This window comes from Clinocottus analis, unplaced genomic scaffold, assembly GCF_023055335.1.
Source record: "Clinocottus analis isolate CAN_PGR_092001 unplaced genomic scaffold, fCliAna1.0.p SCAF_3, whole genome shotgun sequence".
Lineage (NCBI taxonomy): Eukaryota > Metazoa > Chordata > Actinopteri > Perciformes > Cottidae > Clinocottus > Clinocottus analis.
In genome coordinates this window covers 9,671,959-9,687,182 of record NW_027176042.1, presented here as the reverse complement: position 1 = coordinate 9,687,182, position 15,224 = coordinate 9,671,959, and the positions used below count along the sequence as shown (strand labels likewise).

Sequence of the window (15,224 nt, the reverse complement as noted above, 5' to 3'; positions counted from 1 at the left end):
TGGCATTGTTTTGTGATTCCAGAGAAAATTCCAGTGAACACATTGCAATGCATTGCAACCCACCAGGGGGCAGCATTGCGTTATCATAACATTTGAACGTGTGCTCCATGTAGCACCGAGAATACTGAGGCTTTGTACATGAATGAGCTGAACACCTTTAAGTCTTTCTCACTTTCCCTGTTCGCAGATAAAGCCACTTAAGCCTCTAACATCTGCAAAGCCGCATGTAGTATACAACGCGTGTCCCCTGGGTCCACATCTATACAGCACAACTCCCATGGGCAGAACACACAGCTCTCAAACAGAGAACAACACACTCGCACACACACACAGTCTGCTCCCAGTCTGTGCGGTACTATGTTGGGGAGTCGTGTTTGAGTCCGTCTCCATTATCGGCCCGACACACGGCGCACAACAGCTGCGAGCATTCACTACAACCATAGGCTGGAAATAATTAGGCTGCTCTTCCACTGGGAAAGTTTCCTGATGCTGCAGTGATTGGGAGCAGCTTTCGTATCGGCGTTGACTAAAGAGGAACAATAAGTGTATATTTGGAGCCATCAGTGGGGATGACCCACGCTCTCATTTTCTTCAATGAAAGTACATCTGGGGAGCCACTAGGTGGCAATTTTACCCCATAACAGGATTCTCCTGTAGCCGACGACGTGGACTGAAACAGCAGGTTCTTGTGTATAGTTAATATTCTCTTGTTACATTTGGTCGAGTTAAGTGTTCACATGCTTTGCTCTGCTGGACATTACACACCACAAAGGAGTTGGGCACTCCTATTTGACAAAAAGAATTAGAAAGAGAGGGAAACGGCGTGGATTGACAGCTATATCCCAGCATTGTGCTGCTGCGAGCGAGCAGAGCTGGATGAAAACCAGGCTTTCAGTCTTGAGTACAGGGCTGGCGTGGCCCGGTGGTCCCTCGCGGCGTCTGTCTGGTGGTTGTGCTGGTGACTCGGGTTAGGCCTCGACCCTCGCGCCTCAGCCCAATCCAATATTTTTCCTGGTAATCCTCCTTCCACTCCTCAACACTGCTGCTCTTTCAGAGTTAAGTCCACATAAGCTCCCACTTGAGTGCCAGAGGCAGAGCAACAACAGGGATGGTGCGGTTGCCTAGCGACGTCTCAGTCACTGCACCTGAGGGTGTTGGGTAAACACCCGAAGCCTGCCAGAGGGAAGAGGAGAGAAGCAACATTGCCACCGCCTTCCTTGGCATTTATTAAAGGGGGCGGGTATTAATTTGTTACATTGAATATTGTTCTTTTTTGGCCCCAGGGCGAGATTATATAATAAACCATATTTTGTGTGTGTGTGTGTGTGTGTGTGTGTGTGTGTGTGTGTGTGTGTGTGTGTGTGTGTGTGTGTGTGTGTGTGTGTGTGTGTGTGTGTGTGTGTGTGTGTGTGTGTTACTGTGACTGCTGGCCTGTTCTTGGCTACGGGTGCTTTTGTCTGGATCCTGAATCCGAGATGCGATTTGACTGCTGCGATAGTGCTTCTCAGCAGGGTGCTCCTCTTGCACTGTTAGGATAAATCTCCAGTCTGAAATTCTTTGCTTGTTTACGCTCACAGAGGGGCTCAGATTTAATGATGGTTGGAGGCTGATGAAAGCTGCCTCTGTCCCCATTACCCACATGAATCAGACAGTTATGAAAATCTTTATTAAAGGTACGACCCCTATAGCAACATGAATAAGAGCGTCGTGACGCGTTTTCATTGACATTACTTTGCAAACCAATAGATTAAAAATGACATTTGTAATCCCACAAATGCAATACTAAAAGTCAGTTAATTAATTTGATCCTTTTTAACGCCTCCTTGCATATTGTTGATTAAGCTTGGAGCTTATGAATAAAACTCCCTCCGAGGAGGAACATGAGAATGGGATTTGGAAGAACTGATGTGGCACTTTATCTCCCATTAAGATGCACAAATTCAGTAGTCTATAACCACTCATCATGGTTTCAAAGTGAATGAATTTGAGCCTTTTCCTGAATAATCAAACCATTCAATATCACATTTAACAACAGTTTATTAGTCCAGACCAACAAAAGAGTCCATTTCCTGTGTGCTTCCTGTGGGCCCTTGTTCCACCCGGGTTAATACTGACTTTAGGACTCTTTCGTTAAGGGGTTGCTGGGGGCAGACTGCTCTGGCCTGCAGATACTATAATAAGGCCAGTGTTTACGACTGCTGCTGAAATGGGTTTGTAAGTGTGGCTAAACCTGGGAGGTATTGACGCGGGGGTTAATAGCCCGTTGGCCTCTTTAATGGAGTTGGATTAGGTCAAGCAGCATGGCACCATCAGCCCACAGGAGAGGAACATCTCCGTTTAGTCATCTCCTATATGTGAGGAGGGACAGGCACTGAAATGCGTTAAGCATACACACCTGTGCTGTGCGACATGCACAGGAACAAACAAGCTGAGGGTTTTTTTTTTTGTATACACAGCTAGGCAGTGCTTTGAGCTAAATGCTAGCATGGCAACGTGAGGAGGAGGGAGGGGGGGGGGGGTTGAGTACAGGGGAGTTGGTGTGAATGCAAAACGCTTTGTTTCAATCTCGTAAAGGCAGCAATGACCCATGGGTAGTTGCAGTCGTGTTTTTGCTTCTTGGCTGAACGCTCACACGGTTCAAGGACACCGGGCTCCATCTCAGCGACGATGCATGATTTCATTCAACAACATCTATACGTTGTTGTGTAGCTTTCAATTACATGGCTCGTATTAATGTTTCACAACGATCAGTAGGTCATGCTTAATGACTATAAACATTAAAAACTTCGGTTTAGTTTAATTTTCAGGGACAAACAGGACAGAATTTGGAATTCAAGACGCCTGCTCGTAATTCGGGATCTGGAACGTCCCGTTTTCTTTCCGGGAGGTCTGGTCTCCCGTTCATATGAGTCAGCCGTCTCTCTGTTTGTTTTACTAGAGAATCCAACCTGCAGTGAAGTTCATACACTTCACTGATCAAGGTCAAATAAAGTTTTAAACAAAGTTGAATATACGTTAAACATTAAAGTAATACTCTGTTAAACATTTTTATAATAAATAGCTATAACCATATCTGAAAAAAGTCTTGTTCCAGTTGTCTACAGTGTCATTGTACTACAGCAGTAATATCACTTAAGTTAAAATGTTGTGGAAAATGACTTTCTAAACAGTATTTTTGTCTGTTCAGCAGCCTTACACACAATTTGAACTGTCTCAAACTAAAGTGGACCAAAGTGATCCATATTGATAAGTACTATTTATGTTAATGTCCAATCAGGTAAATGTTAAAATGTAGTCAATTGAAGCATATATTTGTATACCCATACACATCTCTCAATCATTTGAATATGTTTTTTTTAATGCAAATAACCACTATGACCAACCATAACAAAGTAAAAGGATAACATTATGATGGCTTACAATGACTTTGAGACTGAAATTGATATTACTTTTGATAATGTGGTAAACTGTTTTCTTGAGTTAACATGAGCAAAATGCAGAGTGAATTTAAGTTGGGTTGTAATTGTGAAAGGTAAGAATGGAAGGAGTGAATCTATCAACAGTGTGGTGAATAGTAAAGAGTGACATGTCTTGGCTGAGAGATCGACAGACCAACATTGTCGGTCAGATAGCATCGCGAAAAAAAAGCTAAATAGTGAACCACAGTAAATGAAATGTCTGCACATATGGATAAGCAAAATAGGAATATTAATTACATAAAAGAAATTTCTTAAAAACATTCACCTTGATACACTTTTTAAGATTGAATAAAGACAAAAATGACTTAGCCCACGTGCACTTTATCTTTTTTAGTATCACAACGAAACCTTAAAATAATGCTCTCAAGCTGGTGAGAGGAACGTTCATACCACACAAACACGAATGGAGGCGTTAAGCAGCAACTAATCTGCTGCCAAAGGACTCATGGCCAGCTACTAGGGTTGTTCGTTCTCTCCCGTCATGTTATTGGAATATCATCATACATTTACACGATTAATTCAGTTTTCTCGTGTGGTGGTCAATTATTTATTCATACTAATGAGTGTGCTACACATCCATTATTCATTGAAGCTTTGGTCTGTCTTCCTGGAGCGATGCTGACAGAGGGAAATGGTTGGGCAGATGGGAGTGGAAGCTTGATTGTACCCTGAAGGACACCAGAGACCAACTTGGCTGCGAAGGAATCATCTCATACCATTTAGACATGTAGCCAGTGTCCCAGGGAAGGCACTTCACCTGTGGCGAAGGTGAAGAATTTCACCTAGTTGATCAGAGCAGCTGCTCCGCTCCCGGATGCGGCTTGAATTTCCGAGTGCACCCTCGCATGTAATCCTGAAGATAACTCGGTCTCCAAAGAGCTGTTCGGCATTTGCCGCACAGCCAAAGGGTTCATGTACTTGTGTCGAGGATGTCAACAAATATTAGAAGGGCAATCCCATGATGCATCATTCCCGGGCATCAAATGACAGATGTTGCTAAACATTTTCCAAATCCAAATGTGTTCGGGCAGATTGTGCCAAACTTTATCATTTAAGTGTTCAAATCAATGTATGCACTTCCCCTGAAACAAGCAAACAAACACCAATGATCAGGCTAAATAACCGAGATCCAATCCAGAAAGGGGCGTGTTGGTTTCTCCTCCTTTTAGCGTTACTCCACCTACAGCTCCCTTTTCAAGTGGCCGCAATGGTCTGCCCGCTGTTTCCTTTTTTCTGTCCTCGCGTCTCTCCCCTGATCCATTTTTTCTCTGCCTTTTTCTGGACGTGTAACCAATTACTCCAGATGGCATTGACTCATACTTCCAGTAACCAATCAAACAAAATAGCTGAAACTGACACACAAATGCTGTTCTTTGTATTTAGTTTGCACATTGTTTTCTGCAATACCCATTTTTATTATTCAACTAACTTACATCCTACTGTGTATAAGGCTACATTATCTTAAGCCCTCATTACTTTTAGTTTAATTGCCTTATAATTAATTTATCCAACTATATTACTAGGAATGTACTTGCCTTAATCCCCTACTTTTGCACTGGGGCTGCATAATTTATATAATATAGCTCTAGATTTTGACACGTAATCCTTTTAATAGACACAAGTTCAGGGACGCTGGCTCATCGTCACCCTGGGTGTGTTAACATGGGCTTGAGTATCGCTGTCATTACTGGCTCATCACAGTTTTGGTCACATTTGAATGAACGCAATTGGTAAGTGAGTAAACCGCCAACGCTAGGCTATAAACAAACTACACTACGGCTGCATGAGCAAGCTATCCACCACGGGGCTGTGGCAGCGGACTAGTTGGCCAGAGGACTCTTTGTCTCATTTAGCCACTTGTTAGTAAGAGCCTTTTATAAGACACTTTAAAGCTTCAAATTCACAAGAGGTGTATTTACTGACGTACGGTTGCATCATAGACAAACCATTAGGATCTCTTAAACTCGAGTTAACCACAGACCTTATTTCACTTACTTCACTGGCTGCATTTACTTCACGGACAATAACTTAAGCTGTTAAATAAATGTAGGGAGTACAAAGGCCCTTTATTGATAAGATACTCCGCTTTGAAAAGCAATCATTATTAGCAGGAAATGCTCTTTTTTAGATTCTGTTTGATAATGCACAGACCGTTTTACACCTGACGGATGTGAACATCCTGTCTTGGTAATAGCAGATTGTCTCCCGTGGACCAGCCATCCATAAATGGCTGGTCGTTAAACAGTAGATCCCCCACCCCGACCCCTCCCGTATCCACTTGCAGCAGGAACATCACATTTATTCTGCGGCTTTGATCTCGTTTTAAAGTCCTGAAATAGCAGGAGGCTCCGAGTGGTGTCAGCAGAAAGGCAGGCAGCACAGCCAGCCCGTACTGGGTGGTACCTTTGCTGAATAGCAACATCAACACTAAAGTCGGAACAGTTGATCACACAGCCGGCATCAGAACCAACATCCGGTGGTGTTTTTCAAATTGGACTTTTTCCCAGCACCGGCCCAAGAGACTCACTGGCAATATAGCAAGGAAATGAAAAGAGCCAGGCTTGGACATGTTTGAAGAGGAGAACTTTATTTACAACACACAAGGCACTGGCTGCAAGCCAGCAGCAAAGCTCTGTCTATATACGCCATTTATCAAGGGGGCAACTTGAGTTTGCTTTCTTCTTCCACTCTGCCTATCTGCCACAGGGAAGCCGAGTGAACTCCGGCTAAGCCCATCAAAGAAACTTTCTCTGAAATTAATCTGCTTATCTGCTGACTGGCTATGACCAAGATGACCTTTTACCAACTTGATTATTTTTTTCAGAGCAGTGGAGCCCACCTCTGATGGCTCTCTTATTACAGCGAGGCCCACAGCTCTGCCCGGTCCAGAGCAGAATTCAAGATTCACTACAGCAAAGGTTAACTTAGGTTTATTACCGGATGTTCTCATTACTGGGACACTCCAGTAGATGAGGAATAGTTCCTTCTCCATTGCCCACTCATCTAATCTCGAGCCATAGTGGACACACACACGATTGATTGTCGCTTTATTTCTTTTTCCTCATATTCAGACATTTTTTTTCCAATATCATCTAAATGTCTAAATGTTATGCATTCGCCCTGCCGTGCTTGGTCTCTCTCTCTCTCTCTCCCTCTCCTGACCCTCTCTTCCATCCTACTAATCACCTCTCCACACGGCCTACCTGCATCTCGGCACTGCCTCATTTTTCTCCCTCTCTTACTGCCTGCCTCTCTGCTTTCTCTCTGGGTGTCTCATTAAAGGCGCTCTATCTAATGAGATTACGCCGTGGGGATTAATGGTGTGGCTAATTGATAGACACACAGCCGGAGAGGATTAAATCCTTTTAAGTCCCAAGTGGGTTTTTTGGTGCTTCAGCTGACTAATTGAAATCACAAGGATGGACACAAGAATACTTCCTGACCTCTCCTGCTCCCTCTTCTGGGAATGCAATAAAAGGATAGATAGCGGCTGTTTTATTAGAAAATTAAGCCATATCCAAACAATGGGGTCAAAGATTATCTACGTAATTCCAAAGAGAGTCTGCTTCGCTTAACACTTACAAACTAATAACTCTCGCACTTAAAAATACACTAGTTAACTGTAAAAAACTGCGAAGAAAAAAGGTGCTCATTCGGTGTGCAAATACAAACCAATCATTTCTTGAACAAAGGTGAAAATGCAGTAATTTAGAGCTACTATATGTGTGTTATATTAATTTGTTACATTGAATATTGTTCTTTTTTGGCCCCAGGGCGAGATTATATAATAAACCATATTTAAAGTGTGCATGTGCGTGCGTGTGTGTGTGTGTGTAGGGGGAAGGGCCACATATCAGAAATTCCAACACAGCGTTTTTTAGTCAAGGCTAGTCGAGACAGAGCTGCAATTAATAATGATTCTCCAAAGAAGACACAGCCCATTATGATTTTATAATTTAAAGCTTTGAGTCCAATTATATTTGCCATGTCACACAATTCTGCATACACCTTCGATGATTAATGTAGGGGATATATATATTTTTTTAAAAAAAGATGTCACATTTTCAAAACACGTCTTGTTTATTTTCTGAAGCACACATCCAGTATCTAGATGATTGAATAAAATAATTCCAGGACACTGAATAATAGAACAACTATCAGCAGGCATGGCTAATGAACCTTCCTCTGTCCCGAGGCCAGAGGCCAACAGAAGGAACACATCCGTCAGAGACAATAGAGAGTGAAAGGGGAAGGCTGTGTTTTCACATATAAAAGGAGTATAACAAAGCATTTTTTAGAAAACAATCTTATGAGAAGAAATGCAGAGCAAAATTGAAACTAAACATGTCGAAGCAGGCATCTTTAAAAAAAATGGAATAATGCTTTAACAAAAGACAAAAAAACAAACAAAATATTCACATATTAAAAATGAACGGGCCAAAAATTCCCTCAGCCCAGTGAAGAGCTAGAGAAAGAGCAGCAACTTTTATGTCATCAATACTTCAAAAATAGGTATCTTACAGTATTTTTATTTTCTCAGTGTCTTTATACAGAGTATACTCATATAGTTTCCGCTGACTATTTTCACATTCTCACCACATAGTAACAAGTGCTTTGAGTAAAACATTTGGAGGAAAAAAAATAAAAAGAATCATGCACCTTTTTAATTTTTTTGTTGGCCTATAAAAAAAACGGGAATGTTCAAGGCGACAAAAAAGAAAAGCAAATCTTTTTCAGATTGTTCCAAGTCATTTCAAGTTCCACTGTCTTACACCGTCTGACTACTCAGATCATGCCTACATAAGCTTTACACTGTGGAGAGAGCAACACAAAACCATACAGGGCAGGCAAGCATCTCAACATGAAGGCTCCTAAACTTGTGAGTCCACAGAGGAAAGACAGGCATCCCCCACTAAATTAGAAAAAACTCCACACGTATAAAAATGGTCTCACACAATGTCAGTGTGTCGCCAGGTGATGCTTATGAAAGTCAAACTGAGCAGGTCCTTGGGGGAAGAGTGTTGTCTTCCCCACAGCAACTGTTACTGGCTCATCTATTAGGCCATAATTCATTGGGTTGTGATATCCGATAGTCTGCCCTGGTTGTGTCCCTCCCTCCTGGGACTGGCTGCTGGGGTTGTTCATCTGCACCACTGTGAGGGAGGGGAGGAGAGTGACAGGCAGGGCGGCGGGTTCGAGGAGAGCGGCGGAGGGCGGGGACGGGACAAGAGAACGCGCCTCCACTGTACCGCACGAATGGCAACCGATCCTGAGATAGCAGGAGTCTGATACAAAAACACACCACAAAAGGCACTTTATAAAATGACAGTGCTTCTGTTCTAAGGAAATTCAAGTTGACAGAGTGAAAGAGAGAGTCAGGGAGCGCCCCCCGACTCATCCAAAAACATTCTCTTCAGTGTGAGACTAAAGCAAGAGATGGTTTTTCGTAAAAAAAAAAAAAAAAAAAAAAATCAAATCAGCACAAATTCACTACTCTTGTCTCTCACGACCGCCTTGATTCATCCCCAGAAGGCTCCGGGTCCAGCACGGTGAGAGAACAACCAAAAGGAGAAAAGAAAAAAACGCCACACTACAAAATCGCCACTACGAAATATAAAGCCAGAATACAGTTGCGCTGCAGCGGATTTCATGTTTGCGGGCGGCGGGCGCCGTGAGCAAACTAACGCAGCCCATGCAAGGGTCTGTTCCTCACTCGTCTACCGTGGAGACGGCGTGGTGCTCGTGGGCCTTGCTGGGTTTCTGGGAGCATCCATCCAGCCGAGCCCCGCCTTCTGCCGCAGCCCCACCCAGCCCCCGCCCCCCTGCTCCGCTCTCAGTCATCGTCCCCGCCCCCGTAGAGATCGGCCAGCTTCTTGAAGCGAGGGCCCCAGTCGTTGAGGTAGTCATAGTCCTGGTCCCCTGAGCTGGTGGAGTTCAGTGAGCTGACGGATCCGGCGGTTGAACCGCTGCCCTCGTAGTCGAACACCAGCAGGGAGTCGTAGGGCGGGGCTGTGGGGTCGTTGTCTGCTGCCCTCAAACCCTGGAGACATGAAGACAGACGAGGAATGAAAGATATACAACCGCCTCTCCACGGTCACAGCATTTCCTGTTCGGTGGGGTGAGACCCCGGTGCTCTCAGGATGGTCTTTCAGCGACACTGGATAGAGGCCAATCATTGTTCCCCAACAATAAAACCGAGATGATGATTTTTTACAAGTTGAGGTGGCCAGACAGTTAAAAGTTGCAATAAAGAGTGTCTCTTCTTGCTCCCCCAGCCATTAGGGTTTTACTGTTCCATCATGAGCTGAATGCTGTTTCAGAGCCCGACACTGAGCCGTGTACGGGGGAGGGGTGGAGGTGGGGGGGGGGGGACAAATATTTCTAACAGTATTCCTGCTGACAGGAGCATAAACCTTTGTATGAGGCATCAATGAGGTGTACTGCCCGGCTTACACAGAGAAACAGTCAAGAGAAGCATGCAACACCGAGACATTCTCCCTCCACGCTTGAACTCACATCATTAATGAAGTCTCCTATATCTCCAGGGTGCGGCAGGCTGGGTCTGACGGGGTACTGTGACTCGGCAATCACTGGCCTTTCGTCCACCCGGCGCACCCCCGCTGGCTTACTGATGATGTGGTCTAAAGACTCGGGCTGCTGCAGCTGGCTCAGGTCGTAGTCCTGGATGAAGGCCATAGAGGGAATGGTGAATGAAAATCAAGATTTTGACCGTGTGAACACAATGATCGACTTTGAAGTTTGCCAAATCTACAACAAATCGATTTTCGGATTCACTGACTGCTCTTTAGGCAAAATGTGTGTTTTCTTTCTTCTTCCAAAGCATTCACGATGGTCACTTAGCAATTCAACCCCAACTCATTAACCCCCCTTCTCTCGATACAGTACTGGACATCCATTGTGCATTGAGTCCAGCCCAGTTTCCAAGTTGGTACATATCCTCGGGCCGGGTCCTGCTGCCCGTCCTCTCACACTCTCAGACTTTGATGATCATTCCTGTTAAGTCTGCGAGTGCTCAGGGCTGACCTGCAGAGACATCTGTGCTGCAGGGCTTTCAAACAGACTTTCAGCCCTTTTGTAAATCTGCAGTGCTGCAGTCTTTGCTTGAGGGAATTACCCACAATTCCTAGTGTTCTGCCATTAGTAACAAGGATGTTCAGGGATGTCTAAAATGGTACGAAAAGTACTGAAAGCGATAGCGTCTGGGGTTTGATCAAACACTGCTGATGACAGGAACTGTATGGTTAAGTTCATATTATGAACAACGAACACGGAAACAGGAAATCGCAGCTTTACACGTTACTGCTCTTAAAGTGTGTGTGCTAGTTAATATACTTCCTCTCTGACTAAATCCTTCTACAGGTGCATAATTAAGAGAGAAGATATACACGCAGCAGCCATCTGATGCTGGCATGTGTTAATGCGCTAGATATCTGGTGTGTGTGTGTGTGTCTGTGTGTGTGTGTCTGGGATGGAAAATAGCAGGTATTTAAAATGGCATAATTAATCATATTTTTCTGTGATAATAAAGCTGAATTGTTGTTTTGATCTCAAGAGCACTGTTGGATGAGGAGAGCAGGTGTGTGGTAGGGGTTTATAACTTCCATAGCTATTTCCACACAGAAAAAGGGACTCTTCATAGTTGCACATCCAACTGTACTTGGCATTCAAGCTGCGCAGCATTTTCAGCCTCAGCACTCGCCAGCAGGGCACAGGGCAGATTGCACACAGAAAACTTTTTTCAAAGTCTAACTCACTTAAAAAAAGAAAAGTAGAAGTATGTATTCATTCTCTATAAACACTATTGGAGAGCCAACTGATTCAGGCTGTCTAAATCCTTATGATACATTTTATTTAATGTTTTACAATTTCAATGTTTTCTCACCTTTGAAGCGTGTTCATTAACTGTTTTATTTGTCTTGTTTCAGTTCACCTCGCTTTTCTTTACTAACAGTAGAGCTGAAATTACTTACTATATTCAATTAACTGACATGTTTTTACTTGTTTTGCCAAACATTCGCTGGTTCCAGCCTCTCAAGTGTGAAGATTTGATGCATGTCTTTGGCACATTGCCATGATCTGATCGAAATGAACGGTGAGTGTCTCCATTTTCTGACTATCACAAACACTATCAATCAAGAAAAAATCAGCAGATGCTGAAAATAATCATTCGTTTCCGCATTAATTAAATTATCAATTATCAATCAACTGTTTCTTGTTGACCAAACAAGTTTCCCTGATGGAGATATAAATAAAGTTGTCTCTCGTATACCTGTCAATACATTACCTACCTTCCATTAGAGCCTGTAAATACCATCTTTCAACAAAAGATGTTTGTTTTATTCATGCCACTGCTGGTTGATAGTCTTATAATAATGAATGATGTAAATATTTATGATCTTCAAATAATACCTGGTCCTCCTCTCCTCCTCCCTCCTCGTCATATTTGAGGATGTTGTCTCTGACGTCGTCCTCGGGGTCGATCAGCAGGGGCTTCGCCTGCCGCTCCTTCTCTCTGCGCTTCATCCACACCACAAACAGCAGAACCATGCCTGTGCGGCACAGAAACGGCACGTTAGTCTTACGAACGACGTTCCCTTTTCTCATTTTCACGGGACGCTGCCGTACTCACTGAGCAGTATGATAATGCAGACGAGGATCGCGATGATGGCCCCGGTGCCGAGGCCGGCGGCCGCCACGGCCCCCGTGGCGCTGCAGTCCCCGTTGTCGTCACAGGGGCAAACTTTGACTCGAATCACGGAGCGGTTGGACAGAGGAGGGTTCCCCGAATCGGACACGATGATGGGGATCTCGTACACGCTGGCCTCCAGGTAGCCGAGCTTCAGCCGTAGCTGAGCGTAGTCACCTGGAGAGTGGGAGTGAGACGCGTGTTGGCGATGGAGAGAAAACAGTGGGGGGCCGACATTCAGAGACGGAGGACAGCGAGTGGGAGGAGAGGAAGTAAAAGGGGAAAATGAGATTAGACAGTGTACTGTGGGGAAAAACATTTTGTTTATTGCAGGATATCATGTCATCATGTGCGTAGGTAGGAATAAAATAAATAAAAGCGACGACAAAAGAAATACTGTGTGGCAATCATCCTGACATGTGTGCATGCGAGGAGGCATGAGAGATATGAAAAGAAAAGAGAACGTATGACCTTCAGCATCTATCACTCAGTCAAGCTAAGACAAGAGCCTCAGTGGGAGAGGAATCCAGGTATGTGATCAGATTTGTCCTCAAGACAACTGCTGTGATACATCCATCTGGGTGGATTAGGTGACAGATCGGCTGCTCGGGGGACAGAGAGATGAATGGATCTCATTTGTCACAAACGATGGATCGTACGTCAACACTGGATGGCACCCGCGTCTCTCACTGTGAGCTTTGTGAGACATTTTGTTAAACTTGGACTTCTCTCGCAGCTTTCAGCAATCCCTGGTCCCCTGATTGATGTCGCCAGTTATTCTGTAGAGGGCTTTTGCATCCCATCTGTTACGTTTTATGGTTTAATTCAGATGGGTATGCTAAATATATCATTCCCACATACCTCCTAAATTATACATCACAAGGGTGGGTGAAATATTTGCAGTTTGAATCAGAGCTGCAGTAAAAACAATGGACAGCTTTTAAGTACCGTTGAGTCGGGAGATCGTCCAGTTGCGGCGAACACTGGCGGGGAAAGAAGGCAGCTCGAAGACGAAGGGCCCCACGTTGGGGTCGGCGTCGGCGTCGGCGGCTGTGATGTTGACCCTGGAGTTGGGGTGCGAGAACGCGCACACCTGGGACTCCCTGGGTATCAGCACCGGCGCGTTGTCGTTCACGTCGATCAGGTAGATCTGGAGGGTTCCCGTCCCGCTGGCTTGAGGCGAGCCTGAGGGGAGAGGAGTGGAAGGAAAGGAGGCAAGGAGATCAAAGGAGGAGATGGCGAGATAATAATGTGGCAACAGAGAGAGAGGAGCGAGTGGCGGCGAGGCAGACTACAGATGAAATGATTTGAAGAAGGAAAAAAAAGCTGGAATAGGGAGTTAAGAGACTGCGGGATGAGAAGGAAGCAAAACAATCTTTCATATTCAATGGCATGTTTCTGGCTGATTCATGTGTGGAAGTGAGAAAATGAGGCGTAAACAATTGGAAAGAAGAGAGGTCTTGTTTACTGAGGAGGGGCAGCACTGTGTACATTTGTACTGCGCACCAAAACAAAACAGCCAGAACAAATGAAAGGACACACACATCTTCTTCCTCCAGTCCTCATGTTTGGACGTGGCCGCTTCCTGGAGCGGGCTGAGGGGAGGCTCGTCCTGGATGATGGGACGACGCTCACATGGAGATTTCTGTTATCTGCACGCCGCGAAGCCCGCCAGGGAAATGACACTAACCCGTCACTACATCCAGCAACACAAGCTCATCATAACTTATTCAGGGTTTCTCACGGCTGCCAGGCCGGAAAACACAATCGTCAGGATGTGAGACATGTTTTTGATGTTTTATGCATTTGCAGCAAATCTCCTATGTGCTTTAATTACGGCGCACAACTGACGGAAATATTTTGTCTTTCCGCCACACGGTTTCGGTTGCTGGGAATGAGCGCCTCGTTCTTTTATACTTTTTTAAAAAAAAGTCACGTGAACTGACTTGTTTCTTTGAGCGGTGGTGTCAACGTCTTGGTTATTTGACACGAGAGATCTCTGCTCATCCCACTCTTTGTTGTGGCCGATCAGGATTTAGCAACATTTGAACATAAACTGGACAGTTATGGGGTCGTTTATTTATGTGATATAATCTGATCAAACCACACACCCAAAGTGAGGCTTATTAGCAGAGTTATTGAGTGCTAAAATCTTATTATAAATAACACAGAAGGATATTTTCTTGCAAAATCTGAATTTGATTGTTTCTTATTTATCTATTAATTTTAAATGAGTTAGGGAATTACTTAAAATGGGACGTTTTCAGGGCTTAAAGCTATGCAAGCACTGGCAGAAGTGTGGGCGATCTGCAAAACAAAGGCTCATAATTCATAATCGCTCTCATTTTAAAGTGTTTGTTTCCACTAGGCTGTGGTTCAAATGACTGATATAAACATATGGGCAGAATTAAAATGATCAACAGACTCCAGTGTGCTGCAGCACGGCACACGCTGACAGTTGGATTAATTTTTTTTTCAAATTAAAGAGAACTCTGTAAAATAACTCAGCGAGTCAGCGGATGTGATCAGATAATCATTCTAATGTTTAGTGCTAAAGGAACTGAAGTACAGTACTTAGATAAAACATACATTTGAGGTATTTCTACTCTACTTCAGAAGGATCTATTGTATCTTTTGCTCCACATTTATGTGGGCACTTTAGCTACTAGTTACTTTGACGATTAAGATTTTACTTGCGAAACATGTCCGCCACTAATATCATCTGAAGATTTGTTATATTGAAGTAGGCAATAGAGAAATAACAAAGCAACAGTAGGGTGCATTGACATGGTTTGCATTGATATCAGGATATTTATAAGAATGTTTTTTCCACAATATGACACAATATAGCAAATCATGCAAAATCAAACGTGAAGAAATAATGGTTTCTTCAATGAAATAAAATATGTTACACATCTGTAAACATGTAAATCAAGAGCTTCAGTAACACACTGTTTTTTAGCTTGTGAGCAAATCATTAACTCTTGCAATCTAAAACGTGTTATTCTGCAAAATGTACACTTCTCTTGATACTAACT

The 15,224-nt window shown here is 43.9% G+C and overlaps 1 protein-coding gene across 2 annotated transcripts in view; it reads right to left on the bottom strand.

Annotated features, from left to right (window-relative positions):
* Positions 1 to 9,312: 9,312 nt before the first annotated feature.
* Positions 9,313 to 15,224, bottom strand: part of cdh4 (cadherin 4, type 1, R-cadherin (retinal)) — a 170,471-nt gene continuing 164,559 nt past the window's right edge. For both annotated transcript variants that reach the window (XM_068594083.1, XM_068594084.1), the window contains exons 14-18: positions 13,135 to 13,371; positions 12,130 to 12,363; positions 11,910 to 12,049; positions 9,996 to 10,160; positions 9,313 to 9,519 (exon numbers count right to left, since the gene is read on the bottom strand). In XM_068594083.1, coding sequence (XP_068450184.1) covers positions 9,313 to 9,519; positions 9,996 to 10,160; positions 11,910 to 12,049; positions 12,130 to 12,363; positions 13,135 to 13,371 — 983 coding nt within the window. The remainder of the gene's footprint in view (positions 9,520 to 9,995; positions 10,161 to 11,909; positions 12,050 to 12,129; positions 12,364 to 13,134; positions 13,372 to 15,224) is intronic.